Source organism: Vombatus ursinus, unplaced genomic scaffold (genome assembly GCF_900497805.2).
Source record: "Vombatus ursinus unplaced genomic scaffold, bare-nosed wombat genome assembly UNPS02014818.1, whole genome shotgun sequence".
NCBI classification, from domain to species: Eukaryota; Metazoa; Chordata; class Mammalia; order Diprotodontia; family Vombatidae; genus Vombatus; species Vombatus ursinus.
This window is the reverse complement of record NW_020954596.1, coordinates 26,346,917-26,362,286: the sequence shown is the minus strand read 5'-3', so window position 1 is coordinate 26,362,286 and position 15,370 is coordinate 26,346,917. Positions and strand designations below refer to the sequence as shown.

The following is a 15,370-nucleotide window of genomic DNA, read 5'->3' as shown; positions in this document are numbered from 1 at the left end:
TCAAATTTATTCAACAATTATTAGGCACCATGGTGTGTAAAAATTATATGTGTGAAAGCCCTGTGTTTATGACTAATTTATCTAGTTATGACCATAGTAATGATAGCTGCTATTTGTAGAATAATTTACAAAACGGTGCTTTAAATATATCATCTAATTTGATCCTCAAAATCACACTGTGGCTGTAGGTAGATGAGTGTTATCAGTTCCATTTTACAGATGAGAATACTGAGGTTTAACTCATCTTGGGTTTGAAGGCTAGTGTAGGCCGAGCCTGTACTATGTACTAATGTCTCCTGCCTCTGAACTGAGTGCTGTAAAAGTAAAACAGAATCAGTAGATAACAGAAGCACTCCAGAGTTCCCTGAAGGTTCAGAAGAGGGAGTAATTACTTGGGTAGGGTGAGGAGAGAGTGGGTATCGGGGAAGGTTTATGGAAGAGATGGTATTTGACCTGATTCTTGAAGAATGGTTAGAATTTAGCAGGTAGAGATGAGATGGGGTATAGGAAATGAGTGAGAAATCCTCACTGATATAGAACTTTAGATGTTCTAATAAAAACCACTGTCATTCCTCATTAGAGAAATGTGTGAATACAAAAGGAGGAAAGGAGTAAGATCCTTTCTCTTCTCATCCCCAACCCCCATCTCTTCCAGCATTAAAGATACCCAGGTAAACAGAAATTTGGATTTTATTTTATTTTTCTCTATGTCTCACAGAGAGAAATTTAAGTCTGAATAGGTATAAAATCATCCATCTGAGGAGGGAAATACACCTAATAGACAGCAATTAGCAGACAATGAAGCAGAAAGCTTCGGATCCCAGGAAAACTACAGGCGACAGAAAATAATCTTTCGAGGAGATTTTAGTGCAGTGCCGCCACTCCTTGTGTATTTTCTGAAATAAACAAGGCCTGGTGGTTAGCAGCTGGTTCTGTGTCCTCATAAGCATAATGTGCACAAATACCCAGGGAGAGAAGAATGGTTCTCCACAGCTGGGGTAGAGACACTCAGCAGAGGGAACATGCAGCTTAAGGATGAGTGTAGGGGAATTGGGAGCCATGTCTAAAGTAGATGATGATAGAATGAGGGAGCCAAGGGAAATGGGTTTCTCTTTGAAGGCATGGAGTGGGTTAAAAAAATGAGGAGGAGGAGATCAGTCGTGAAAGCCCTGTCTGCAGACGAGTGGTTTAGGCCAAGAGGCCTAAGGAGGAGAGGTAATGGACTTAAGCATAGCATGGGGAAACATTGTCTTGATTGAAGAAGATGCTCACGGTAGCAACTGGAAGACATTGCTGCCAGCATTCTGAGACATCCTGAACAATATGAACATTTTGTTCTGAGATCTCGATGAAAAAATGGAATGCCTCAGATATATCTTCAAAGCCAAGAGTGGTGTGGAAAGAATGCTGGGTTTGGATTCAGGCAGCCTGGGTTCCAATCCCAGCTCGGCCGCTCACTACCAGTATGTGTCCTTGCATCGATCTTTCACCCTTTTTGGGCTTAGGTTCCTTATTTGTAAAATGAAAAAGGTACACTGGTTGACTTCTAAGGTCTCTTTTCAACTCTAATACAATAATAATAATTATTATAGCAGCCAGCATTTATGTAGTGCTTTACAAATTTTTACCGATTTGCAAAATACTTTACAAATAGCATCTCATTTTATCCTCACAACAACCCTGAGAGATGGGTACTGTTGTTATCCCCATTTTACAGATGAGGAAACTGAGGAAGACTGAGTAAATCATGCTTGTTGACTGCTTGATTCTCTGACTTTCTGAAAAGCATGTAGTTTGTGGCTGCCATTAATTGATTAGTTCTCTGAGATCCGCAAAGTTTCATCATAAGGTTATTCAGTTCACAGGCATAAGGCATCTCAATTTACAGTCTGTTTGATCATTAGGAATTGATTAAAATAAATTAAAAGGAACCCAGGAGCTTGGGCCAGTAGAAGCCTATTCAGGTTTCGTCCTTTGATGGTAGTCATCTGGGAGGGAGTTGGGGGGGAGAGAAGAGAAGGAAAAAAAAGAAATTTACACGACAATTTTGTTGTATGTTTGAAAGGAGTAGCAAATTGTGCGCAGTAGATTTGTAGTTTCATGTACAGTCTTTTTTTTATTGTACTATGTTATGGAAATGCTTGTTTTATTACATAAATTTAAAAAATCTTAAAAAACAAATTTAAAAACCCGAAAAACTTTGTTTCACTCTATTGAAGGTGACTGCTGATGTGGGGAAGCTTTTGGGCGATAAGAAGGTGGATGCCATTCTCTGTGTGGCTGGAGGATGGGCCGGAGGCAGTGCCAAAGCTAAATGTAAGCCTTTTTCTTTCTGCATGATTCATTCCTCCATTTGTTCAGTACATTGTGCTTCTGTGTGCTAGGCACCGAGAGAGAGACAAAGATAACAGAGGCTCCGCTCTCAGGGAGCCGATGTTTGGGGGGGAGGTGCAAGCAGACTTCTGTCCCTGCAGAATCACTACTGTATCTACAGGTGCAGCCCAGAGGATGATAGGAGAATGACAAGGCACAGAGTTCTGCAGGAGGGCAGAAAACAAAAAAAAAAGCTCGTTTCCAAATGCTGCTGACGCTGACCGAGAGGCCAGCGCTTCCTTTTGTTGGCGAGCAGATGGTCTTTAAGTAATTCCATTCCATTCAACAAACGTGTATTATGTGCCTGATCTGTGTAACCCAGTGGTGTCCAACTCAGATAAAAATGGGGGCCACTCGACGGTACATAAGGATCCCTGCTGGCCACATTTTGACTTAGAAAACCACGTATTAACATTATCTGTGTTCTGTTGTATCTTTATTTTGTTAAATATCTCCCAATTGCATTTTAATCTGCTTCAGGCTATACTCAGGAAGGGGGCCCACATGTTTGATGTCTCTGGTGTAGCCAGCATTTCTTAAACTTCGGGTATCAATTATGGGGTCATGAAAAATTTGGTAACAGTAAAAGGTTTCTGAATGCATAATGAGCAAAAATTAATTCAACATCACACGTGTAATGAATCCAAGGTGTTTCTGGCAGTGCTTGTCCATGTTGCACCGCAACTTCACTGCGGCCATGGTTCTGAACACAAAGCATGCGCACTTTGCACTGTGCATTGCCGTGCATTGCCATGCAATGCCGATAACACTGCTGAAAAATGCGAGAGAGTGGAAAAAGTTTAAAAAGCCCTGGACTGTAGAGCATACCAGCTACGAGGTGGCATTCTCTAGGTCAGCAGCCATCCATTTCCCTGTTACTGTGGAAATGTTTGTTTGTTTTCACAAAGACTTGTTGATTTGGTCACATACACTTCTGCATGATACGACATGGGGAGTTGAAGCAAAGTTTGAGATCTCTCTTCCCTTCCCACCAGTTAGCACCCACATATAGTATATGTTGGGGATAATTTCAGAAGGAAGGCAGAGCTCAGATTGACTAGGACAGGGAAAGGCAGCTCTTCTCATCCCGTTCCCCACAACATGTCTGTGTGTGTTTTGAAAGCCATTATCATTCTGTTGTGCCCAAGATATTAATTCCTCCTGGTCCTGGGTCTGGGTTCTGTTGTTCCCTAAACATCAGTGGATAATTCAGGTAATTATCAAGAAACAGACTCCCACCTGGGGGTGGATGAGTCATACTAATGATTTTGCAAAATGGGCTCCACGTTCAGCAGGCTCTGTTTTGCAGACACCTTTCATCATAATTGCAATCTCTCTTTGGTTTTTTTTTAATGTTCTTTTTAAACATCATTATCTCTTTCTCAGACCAAAATACCTCTCTCTGGCCTCTATCCTTCTATATGAGTTATTTTCTTCATTAGCAAATAATAGGGGTAGACTGTGTTATTTTTGTGTTTTTATCCCTAGCAATGAGTAAGTACATCTTGGCATATAGAATGCCTTTAATAAACCAACCTTCCTTCCTTCCTTCCTCCCTCTCTTCCTCCCTCCTTCCATCCCTTACTGTTTCCATCCTTCCCTTTCCTCCCTCCCAATAACTCCTCCCTTCCTATCTCCCAAGTAGACTGTTCCTTTATATTAAATAAACAAAAACAAATCAACACATCAATAATATCTCAAAATATGTACCCATTTCTTCTCTGAAAAGTTCACCACTGCTGCTGAGAGGCAGGAGGCTGCTTCCTCATCAGTCCTGTGGTTACTACTGGTCACTGCAATGCCCAGAGTTCTTAGCATATACATTTGCAGTAATAATAACTTACTTTATAAAGCATTTTATGATTTGCAAAGCAGTGTATTTCCACTCTGTGGATAACTGAAGCCCAATGCTTTGAAGGGGTTAAACCAGTTGCCCATGGGCACGCAGTATGTGGTGAAGCTGGTGCTTCAGCCTGGGCCAGGGGTGGGGAACCAAACTTGGATTCAATTAGAGAACCGGCACTTGAGGACCTAGAAGGCCACATGTGGCCTCAAGGCTGCAGGTTTTCCACCCATGGCCTAGGTCTTCTGATGCAAAGTCCAGGGCTTTCTTCTTCCACTGCTACCTGTCCCTGTTGGTACCCCAGGCTTAGGGTATTGGGGGGGCTCAAATGATACAGTGAATATAAGGCACTTTGCAAACTTAAAGTAATTTATAAATGCCAATAGTAGTTATTATTATTATCATGATCATGATTATTATTATAGTACAGTCACCAGGCCTCCCATCCAGGGATGAATTCATTCCCTTAGGTTGTTTGTTGATCAATACAGAAGTCTGCTGGTAAATACTGAACAACTTAGCTGGGGAGATAACTTAGGCAAAAGCACTTTTAAATTTAGTCTTCTCTTTTTAACATTTTCTTAAGTCCAGACAGTCAGCCAGACAATGAAGCCTGGATTCGTAGCAGATTGTAGATTTCTAAGGTGAAAATGCTCACACTGAAAATTAAAAAATCAGTCTGACCCTGACTGGGTCGCTGTGGAAGCTGCTCCAGAAACATGTCCCTTGCCTTACCAGTTTAAACTTGTTCCCTGCCCTGCGCCGCCTCTGTTAGCTAGTTTTTAGATTTTGCCACCTAACCCATGGGTGCATGGGTGGGTGATTAGGCTAGATCAATAACACTTATATCGCCAGTTAAGGGAGTAGTGGTATGGTGTGATTGTGGCCAGAGACCATTCAGGTCTGGGAGTTAACCTCTCTCTCCCTCAGTTTCCATATCTGTTGTTCAGTTGTGTCTGACTCTTTGTGACCCCATTTGGGGCTTTCTTGGCAGAGATACTGTAGTAATTTGCCATTTCCTTCTGACCGACACTGAGGCAAGCAGGTTGAAGTGACTTGCCCAGGGTCACACAGCTAGTAAGTGTCTGAGGCCAGATTTGAACTTGGGAAAATGAGTCTTCCTGACTCCACGCTGGGCAGTCTGTCCGCTGCCACCTAGCTGCCCCTTCCTGATCTGTACAGTGAGGTTAATAGAATCATAGGATTTTAGAGCTAGAAGGGGCTTTAGAGGTCGTGTAAGTTATTCCCCTTAGTTATAGCCCAGAAAGGATAACTTCCCCAAGGTTATATTATCAGTTGATGGTCAAATTGGGATTTAAATCTTCTCGTTCATTGTTCCCTTTGTTCTCTCCCCTTCTTCGTAATACTGGCTGTTACCTTATGGGAGTTATCTAAGGCTTAAGATGATTAAATTTATCATTACTTTTTTATTTATCTCTTCCCTCCTTAGGGAGCAGGAACCCTTCGTTATTTGTTATAGCAGAATCCTGCAGGCGCTTAATAAATGTTTGTTAAATTGAATTAAATGAGGACATATACTGGAAACTGCTTTTAACTTTTCATTGCTGGGAAGATGAAAGAAATTAAGGGAATATATGGAGGCAGAGATAGACAGGTTCATGCTTCAGTTCCAGTTCTGGTCAGTTTGTTATCTCTAGTTCCAGTTTCCTTCTGCTAAGTGGAGGGATTAAGCCCTAGGGCACTTCCTTGGTGATTGCTAGATGTCCCTGATGATGGGGCATCTGGAGCTAAGGTAGTTTTTGGTGGAACCCAGGGTTCCTCGTCGCGTCCCGCTTCATGTTGCTAAATTGAGGACAGGGCCTCTAGCTGCTTTCTTGTCACGCCACGCTTTTGTTGCCAATGGCAGGACAGGGGCATCAGCAGAGGACGAGAAGACCATAAAAGGAATTCATTTCTATGGCAATGGTCTCCAAAGTGGGGTCCTTAGAATGACTCCAAGGGGGCTGTGACTGACTGCAACCAATCAGAGATGGGAAGATTGTTTGCATCCTCCCCTGCTCCTTTCACCCTCCCACCCATTCTGTCTTGGGCTTGTCTTCTACACGATGGCACCATCCTCTTTAACACTCCCTCATTTCACCCACTCTCTCTCTCACAACCAAGCTGCAGTGACCTTCAATATTAGACTTGCAGCAATTATGGCTTTACTTGCTCCCAGTCAAGTGAGCTGGAAAATTTCCAGTACTCCTTCCCTACCTCTCCTCTATCTGGCATCTATCAGTGATCTCTAGGTAAGAAGATGGATGCTGAATAGTGAATCATCCCTCCTCAAAACGTGCTTCATTTTTTCAGTGGAGAAGACTGAAACAGGGTGAATAGGTATGGGTTTGTTGTGATTACATTATTTTCTTCGTAACCCAATTCTTCTGAAAAACGAATCCAGTCATTAGTTGAATAGATTCTCATATAAAATATAATATTATATATAATATTAATGTATATTAATATATGGTTATCTGTATCACTAATATACAATCTATATATTACCAATATATAGATTATAATCTATAATTATTAAATAATAAAACTAAACTAAATATTATAATTTATAATCTGTACTGCATAATACTTACATATTTTATGTACATATTATAAATACATAATACATATATTACATAATATTACATATTACATACTTACATATTATATATACATAATATACTGTTAATAAATATTAGGTAAAAGGTAAGAAAAAATTCCCTAAAAACTCTAAAAACAGATGATGATCCAAGACAACCCAAAGGGCTCATGATGAAAAATGCTATCTACCTCCAGAGAGAAAACTGGTGAACTCTGAATGCAGATTGAAGTTACTTTTTAAAACTTAATTTATTTATTTTTGCAGCATGGCTAATATGGAAATGTATTTTGCATGATTTCACATGTATCATCGATATCATATTGCTTGCCTTCTCAAGGGTTGGGGAAGGGCTGGGAAGGAAAGAATTTGAAACTCATTATTTAAAAAAATGAATGTCCAAAATTTTTTACATGTAATTGGGAAATATTTAATGAAATAAAAATATATTGAAATATTAACATAATCATAATATACTATCTAACCTTTATGTAGAACTCTTTAAGGTTGACAGCATTCTTCTGAACTTCCTTATATCTGTGGAGCAAAACTGAGAGTTGGCCTTTCAGGGTATAAGGTATACCTTGTTTCACATCCATGGTCCCCTCTTCACTGCTCCGAGGAGAAAGTGTGTTTCCTTCCCAGTTCTGTAGGACTAAGACTGGTCATCCCAGTTCAGTGGTTCCATATCGCCTTACATATCCTTTACCTTGTGGTCTTGCTGGAACTGCTTCTCTTCATTCTATTTTCTTTACTCTGTGTCACTTAAGGTCATAGGATCATGAGTTTAGAACCCAAGGAGATTTTAGAGGCTACCTCGTCCAAACTCCTCACTTTACAAATGAGGAAACTGAGGCCCAGGGAAGTTTTTATGGTCCTTGTCCAAGGTCATGCAGGTACTAAGGGTCAGAGGTGATCCTTGAACCCAGGTATTCCCCAGTCTAGAGCCAGTGCTTTTCCTATTGTGCATCGTGTTGAATACAAACCTTACTTCATCTCTCTGAATTCCTCCTATTTACCATTTCTTTATAGTTGAGTAATAGCTCATTGTATTAAAACTGCACAGTCGGTTTGACCATTCTGCTTTTGGTTTCTTCTTCAGAAGAGGCTCTCTCCAGGACCCTTTTTTTTTTTTATTAAGCTCCTTTGAGTCAAATGGTATGAACAGCTTAGTACTTTTCATTTATAATTTCAAATTGTTTGCCAGAAGTGGTTGTACTAATTCTCAATTCAGTCAGCAGTGTATTAGTTTGACCAATCAGGTTTTAGATTTTTTTTTCCAATCCATTTAATAAGAAATGACTTGATACTTGAAATGACTCTTTCAGGGCCCAAGTCTTAGAATAAGTGTGGAATTACAATCTTGACTTCCCTTTTATAGAAGAATTTAAAGCTGGAATTAAAAGCCCAGCCATAAAAAGTTATGGCTCTGTAAAAGTCCAATTTAATGACTATATGGGGATATTCTTACAGATCCTTATAATAGGTTTAAACTTTATTAGATACATTGGGTCTTATAAATACAATATTCTTCCATAAATTATAACAAGCTTTGTATTTAAGCCAGTTCAGCAAAGTATAATAATTTAATGACTAAAAATTTCCCATTTAATTTTTTAAAATAATGTTTCTCATAAGAAACTTATTACAAGAAGGATAAAGGACTGAAACTTCTCATTTGGTAGGGGAGAAAAAACAATTTGGTATAAATTCCTAGATAGTGTCGATTCCTGTTTTGGCAGGAGTTTGAATATAAAGGTGACAGTGTTGCTGTCTGAGTAAGAAGAACTAGGGACAGATGCCATCAGATGGCCTTAGGGGAATGTTTGATCATGTCGGCCGGTGGCAGAATCTTTTGCTTTGTTCCCCAAATAAGCTCAGCTGGGCACTTACTCCACACCATTTAGACACAGAATCACTTAAAATTTTTCTGCCAAAAACAGGTTGTATGAGACATCGGTCTTCACTATTAAACAAAGCCCAGAGATAGGGGAGGAAATGCGTTTGCTAAATGATGAGGCAATGATATTAATAGAGTAGAACCATAAGACTGGAGATCTGACCCCAAGCAGGAATTCTCTTCACAACCTCCCTGAAAAGTTGTCACCTAGTTTCTACTTGGAAGATCTGCAGTGATGGAAAACTCACTAGCTAATGGGGCACATCTTTGTTTTTGGACAGCTCTGATTATTAGGATTATATTTGGTACAGGGTTTGCGGGAAAGTTCTTTACAGAGGGGTGAGAATAAGCATTTATATAGGACCTACTATGTGACAGGTGCTGTGCTAAACCCTTTTACAAATGTTATTTAATCCTCACAACAATGTGAGGTAAGTGGTATAATTATCCCCATTTTATAGTTGAGGAAACTATAGGCAAACAGCGTTAAGACACTTGCTTAGGGTCACACAGCTAGTAAGTGTTTGAGGTCAGATTTGCACTTATCTGACAGCACTCTAGCCACTTGCTGCCTCATTACTGTAGACAGCTCCTGGTAGGAAATTCCTTTTACCTGTGCAGATTAGTGATTTATCTGTAACTTAGAGTTTTTAGTGAGTTGCCTGGGGCACCAAAAGGTAAAATGACTTGTCCAAGATTACATGAGTCGCTATGGTACAAAATAGAATACAAGTAGATAAGAGGCATAAAGTAAGTAGGTAGGGGTTGGGCAGTGAGGTGGCACAATGGAGAGAGTGCCAGGCCTGGATTCAGAAAGACTTATCTTCCTGAGTTCAGATCTGGCCTCAGATACTTACTAGCTGTGTGACTCTGGGCAAGTCCCTTAATCTTGTTTGCCTCAGTTTCCTCATCTGTCAAGTGATCTGGGGAGGGAAATGGCAAGTCACTAGTATTTCTGCCAAGAAAACCTCAAATGGGTTTGGACATGACTGAAAGCTGAACAATAACAACAACAGGGGTTGGAGGAATTATTATTTGAGGTGTTGGTGGGTTGTGAGTGAAGTAGAGCACAGAGTTGAGATAAGGAAAGGTTTTATTGGGTAAGTGTCATTTGATCTGGTTCTCAAAGGATAGGTCAGATTTCAGCAGGTGGAGATGAGATGTCATGTAGGGAATGTATGGGGAAGATCCTGAACCCAGGTCTTTCTGATTCCAAGGCCAGGCTTCTGTAACTTTTACCTACAAGTCCTAATTTTGCCTTCTTTAGCTACCCAGAGTTAAAGTCTATTAGACTGTGAAAACAAGGACTGGCTTTTTTGCCTTTCTTTGTATCCCCAGTGCTTAGCACAGTGCCTTGCACTTAGTAAATGCTTAATAAATGCAGGTAAACTGTCTTAGCTCCCTCCTAAATGATAGCCCTTCGAATCTTTGAAAATAGGTATTGTTCTCCTATGTGTGGATACACACATAGGCATATCTGAATATGTGTATGTGTGTGTGTGTGTGTATGCATAAGTGTATATTTAGGGATGGAGAAGGAAATGGCAAACCACTGTAGTATCTTTGCCGAGAAAACCCCATAGATGTTATGGTCCACAGGGGCATGAAGGGTCAGACACAACTGAACAACAACAATAACAACAATATTTAGGGAAATTTTACAGCAGGAAATGAAATACGCTTTCCTATAAAAATCACTGCATATGTTAAAAGTGTGTTTGGCTACGTGATTTAATATTTAATAATTTAGAGGGACACATGTTGCTAGCTTCAAAATTTTCTCATTGCATGTCTATTCACATACTACACCAGAGCTCTGAGGGATGCTGTTTTATACCATCCAGAGTTGGAAGGGACCTCAGAAGCCATTTAGACCAACCTGTACCGGAACAAGAATCCCCTTCTTCAACCCACCTGAGAAGTGATCTTCTACCTTGAGGACCTCTATTGACCCGAAACTTAATCCCTCCCCCGAGGCAGTCCATTACACTTTGGATTAGCTCTGATGGTTAGGGAATTTTTCCTTAAATCTAGTCTAAATGTCTTAGCCAATTACCAACTTTGTGATCCTGGGCAAATATGTAAGGTTACTCTCTAGGCCTCAGTTTTCTCTTCTGTGAAATAGGGATATCAATAGCACCTACTTTATAGAGGTGTGTTGAATATCGAATGAGATAACGAGTGCATATCTTTGAAAACAGCTCTATATAAATGCTAGCTCTTGTTTCTTCCTTGGCCTTCTCTTCCTTCTGCCTTCCTTTTTCTCTTCCTCCTTGTTCCTTCCTTCTAATTCTGCCCTCTGGAACCAAACAGAACGTGTCTCATTTCTTTTACATTTGACAGTCCTTTAGCTGATGACAGCATATGCCCTTAATTCTTCTTTTCTGCAGGATAAATATTTGGAAATTCTTCCAACTAATAATCCTCACAGGCCATGAACTAGAGACCCTTTACCCTCCTGGTAGCCCCCTTCCTGTCATTCATTTCTAAGATGGGACACTGAGAATCAGAACAATCAGGTAAATTGTTTGGGAAATAGCGGCGTAAGGTAGAGAGTGAATGGAAGCAAGCTCTTTATTTCTCTGCCATTGGTGATTAACCAGGTGTTTTTTTTTGTTTGTTTTGTGTTTTGTTTTTTACCCCCCTCTAGCTCTCTATAAAAACTGCGACTTGATGTGGAAACAGAGCATTTGGACCTCAACCATCTCTAGTCACCTTGCAACCAAACACCTTAAGGATGGAGGCCTGCTGACCTTGGCTGGGGCTAAGGCTGCTTTAGATGGAACCCCAGGTAAGTCGACCATACAGCTAAGTAATAAGAGTGCCTGGAGGAGAGTGTTGGTAAAGTTGGATATGGATGGGATCTGGGTATTAGGTGGGGGTGGTGTTTAATCCTTCGGTCTTGACTTTAGGATTGCATACAGGCCCTGTTTGCTCCTTATTTCCCTTTAATGGTCTTTATGAATCTCTCCATGAATTTTTCTAAACTCTTTTTGAATCTTTTTTCTTCCTTAGTTTCTTCCACATATGAATGGGGATGGTGGCATAATGAGATGCTTGTATCAGTATCCTTCGAATAGAGAAAAAAATTAATCGTATTTATAATAACTTTTTTCCAGTTTCAAGGAGGTATTTGTTATTTCACATTTTGGAATTTGGTGCACAAATCATCTTCCGAGTATGAGTTGGCCAGAGGAAGTTTTTCTTTGGTGGTGTCTCACCTCCATTTATGCACCTACTTTTCAATTTTTTGATGGCGTTATCCTGTGTCCCTCTGGCCGTCCAAAGCCTCAGGGCTTCACCCAGACCTGTGCTGCTGTGTGATGTGCAATGACCCAAAATTACCTTTATCTTTGCTCCTTCCTCCCCACCTTCTGCTGTGGCCATGCCATAAGTTCTGATTGAACCACTCCAGACTTTTCCTACAGGGAAGGACATTGGTGTGTTTCTGACTGATTGTATCTTTTCTGGGCTTTGGTTTCACAGACTGAGAAATCCTAATTTTTATTAGCTTCTGTGCTTGTTCCTGGAGGATAACATACTTCATATAGTAATTCAGGGATCATAGATATAGAACTGGAAGTCACCTCACACATCATCTGGTCCAACTCTTTATTTTACAGATGAGGAAAATGAGACCAAGGGAGTTTGAGTTACTTGCCCAAAGTTACATAGGGAGTATCAGGTAGGAGTGAACCCAGTTCTACTGACTTCAGTCAGTGAGAGCGTTGAACCTGCCCCTCCTAGATCTTGGCTGATTTCCTAGTGAACTGTGACAGGAGAGATTTGGGTCAGATACCAGTTAGTGAAGCATTTTTTTCTAAAAATATTTTTTGTAATGAACAATAATCAACAAAATGAACTTTTCATTACACAAAGAATAGGAGAAGATTGTTTGTGATACTGAACTTCTGTTACAGTTTTTTATAGTGTATAACAGTTTACACAGAAGTAATTAAATTGCCCTGTTTGACCTTGTCCACGCTATTTTTTTTAGGATATTTAAAAAATGTTAATTTCCCTTCCCTTCTTTTACTTACTCCTCTTTCTCTTTTCCTTCTCCTCTCCCTCTATTCTTCCTCTCCATTTTCTCCCTCTTCCTCTCTCTTTCTCCCTCTCTCCTGTCCTTTTTCTCCCTCTCCCTTTCTCCCTCCTCTTTCCTTTCCCACCTCCCTTTTGTCTTCTCCCTCACCCCCCTTAGAAGCCCTACCTTGAAAAAAATAGTAAGCATAGTCAAACAAAATAAAGTTTGTTAAGCCTTTATTTTTTTTGTTGTTGTTTTTGGGTTTTTTTTGGTGTGGCAGTTGGGGTTAAGTGACTTGCCCAGAGTCACACAGTTAGGGAGTGTTATAGGTCTGAGGCTGGATTTGAACTCAGGTCCTCCTGACTCCAAGGCCGGTACTCTGTCCACTGTGCCACTTAGGTGCCCCTAAGCCTTTTTTTTTTTTTGTTTTTTGTTTTCACTTTTTTGGTTAGGCAGTGGGTTTAAGTGATTTGCCCAGGGTCACACAGCTAGTAAGTGTCAAGTGTTTGGTCTGAGGCCGAATTTGAACTCAGGTCCTCCTGAATCCAGGGCCGGTGCTCTATCCACTGCGCCACCTAGCTGCCCCCTCCCTCAGCCTTTTTTAAATATATGAAATGCCTACTCTGTGCTTCCCTCACAGTTGGGAGGGGAAGGATTTCACTGGGGCACAGGTACATGGAACCCCTTTCCTTCCTCTGACCTTTTGCTTATTATATTTATTTCTTCCAGAAAGTTGTTCACTTGGCTTTTATTTCCCTTGTTCTTATAGGCATACTAAGTAAGAGGAAGAGATTTTTTAGTATTATTTTAGGAGTTTAATTTGGCTGTCTGAACTGTAAAGATTTTACTACATGATCATTCTTCCCTGTCTGCCTGTGTTAAAAGTAGCCAATTAAATATTGCAGAATAGCTTAGAACCTCTCAGGGGCTGGGGCTGAATCTTTAGTCAGTGTCGTAATTGATGTATTTAGATGTTAGGGATCGACGACTAAGGGACTGGACCTGTGATTGTATTGGTGTAGAAATTCTCAGATAAGGTAGGCCTCCCCCCACTGCAGGTTGGTACCATATGCAACATTTAGTCTTAGAAAGTTGCCTGTTGGCTTGTATTCTCAATGAGTGTGGGGAAGAAAGGGAGGGAGATGATTTGGAACTCAGAAATTTTAAAAAATGTTTTTACACATAATTGGTGGAAAATAAAAAATTAAATTGGAAAGTTGCCCAGGACATTGGGGTTGAGTCTCTCAGGATCTCAAGCTGGTGACTTGAACCCAGGTATTCTGACTTTGAGACTGCCCCTCTAACCATTGGTCCATGCTACCTCTCATTTAGATGTTAAATAATTAAATTAAGTGAAATCTGCTTTTTATTTAGCATACAGTAGAGGCACTTAGAAAACAAGTAGGGGAATGAATAAGAAAGGAACCTGTGTAGGAATTGAGATAAATACATTTTTTACCCTGCTGCCCTCTGAAATGGTTTTATTATTGATAAGTCAGCTTTCTCTTAGTTGAAACTTTTAAAGAGGAGGCAAAAATTTTATTGATCATTACCACTTCTGTACTTGTCATGATCTTCCCATCCATAAGTCTGATGACCTTCAGCCTGTACCAAATATTGGGAACAGGACTACCAAGTTCATGTTTCATTCCACCTTAGATTTCATTTCCCCTGTGCACCTTAAGCAGGCGCAGTCCAGGGAAACCTGCAAGCAATTTAAATCTGGAGGAATCAGGGTTAACCATCCCTTCAGGCCAGCGGGATTTAGCCAACAATTTAGAGAAACAGTAATGCTATTTAAGAAAAAAGAAAGAGAAAAAAAACCCTACCTCCAAACTGTTTCTCTGTTTATTGCAAAGATTCTTTTATCGTGTCCTCTACTAAAGCTTTATTCATATGGGGTGTATTGAAGAGGGGACCTCTGGTTCTCAAGGGCTTCTTTGGTGGGGGACAATTTGGGGGATATCCTACCACCCTGGAGGGGATTTGAGAACAGGCTCAGCAGCAGACAGTATGTCTGAGACCAGCCTAGCTGAATTGAGAGAGAGTTAGGGCATGCATTTCTCAACCATAGCAAGATAAAAGTCTTTCTTTCAACTGTACTAAGTATTTTGCTTTGCATTCTACTATTGTTAAAAAATTGTAGTGATAATGATGGCCTATCATTGAATGTTTAAAGATGCAATGACTGAAAATTGAAATGAAAAATTATATAGATCATTTGCCAGGGGGGAAATATTCACCCTCCCCACCCCCACCTTCCCACCATACTGCTTAGATAAATTGGCGCTTTCATTCGCATGTTGTCCACAGGATGAAACTATTATCTATTATGAGTTCCTTGGTTATTTGTTTCCTCCCTCCAGAAAGTACTCGGATCACTTGTTTAAAATGAAAAGAAAAAGTGAAGTTTTGGGAGAATTCCCTTGATGCTTTTTGGAGAGACTCAGGGCCTTGAATTTAATTCTCTTTCATGTTGTGAGCTGGGTGGTTTCAATCACTCTGGAGATTCTAAGTCATCAAGGATTACCGCTGGCCTCTTGCAAACACGTGCGACCGATTAAGCAGAGATGCCAGTGGAATTGTGAAACATGCTGGTTGTTTGTGTAGAACAAATAAATACCTTGCTGA

The 15,370-nt window shown here is 40.3% G+C and overlaps 1 protein-coding gene across 1 annotated transcript in view; it reads left to right on the top strand.

Annotated features, from left to right (window-relative positions):
• QDPR (quinoid dihydropteridine reductase) overlaps positions 1-15,370 on the top strand; it is a 35,718-nt gene that overhangs the window by 7,399 nt on the left and 12,949 nt on the right. The window contains exons 3-4 of the mRNA XM_027835973.1: positions 2,220-2,316; positions 11,366-11,506. Coding sequence (XP_027691774.1) covers positions 2,220-2,316; positions 11,366-11,506 — 238 coding nt within the window. The remainder of the gene's footprint in view (positions 1-2,219; positions 2,317-11,365; positions 11,507-15,370) is intronic.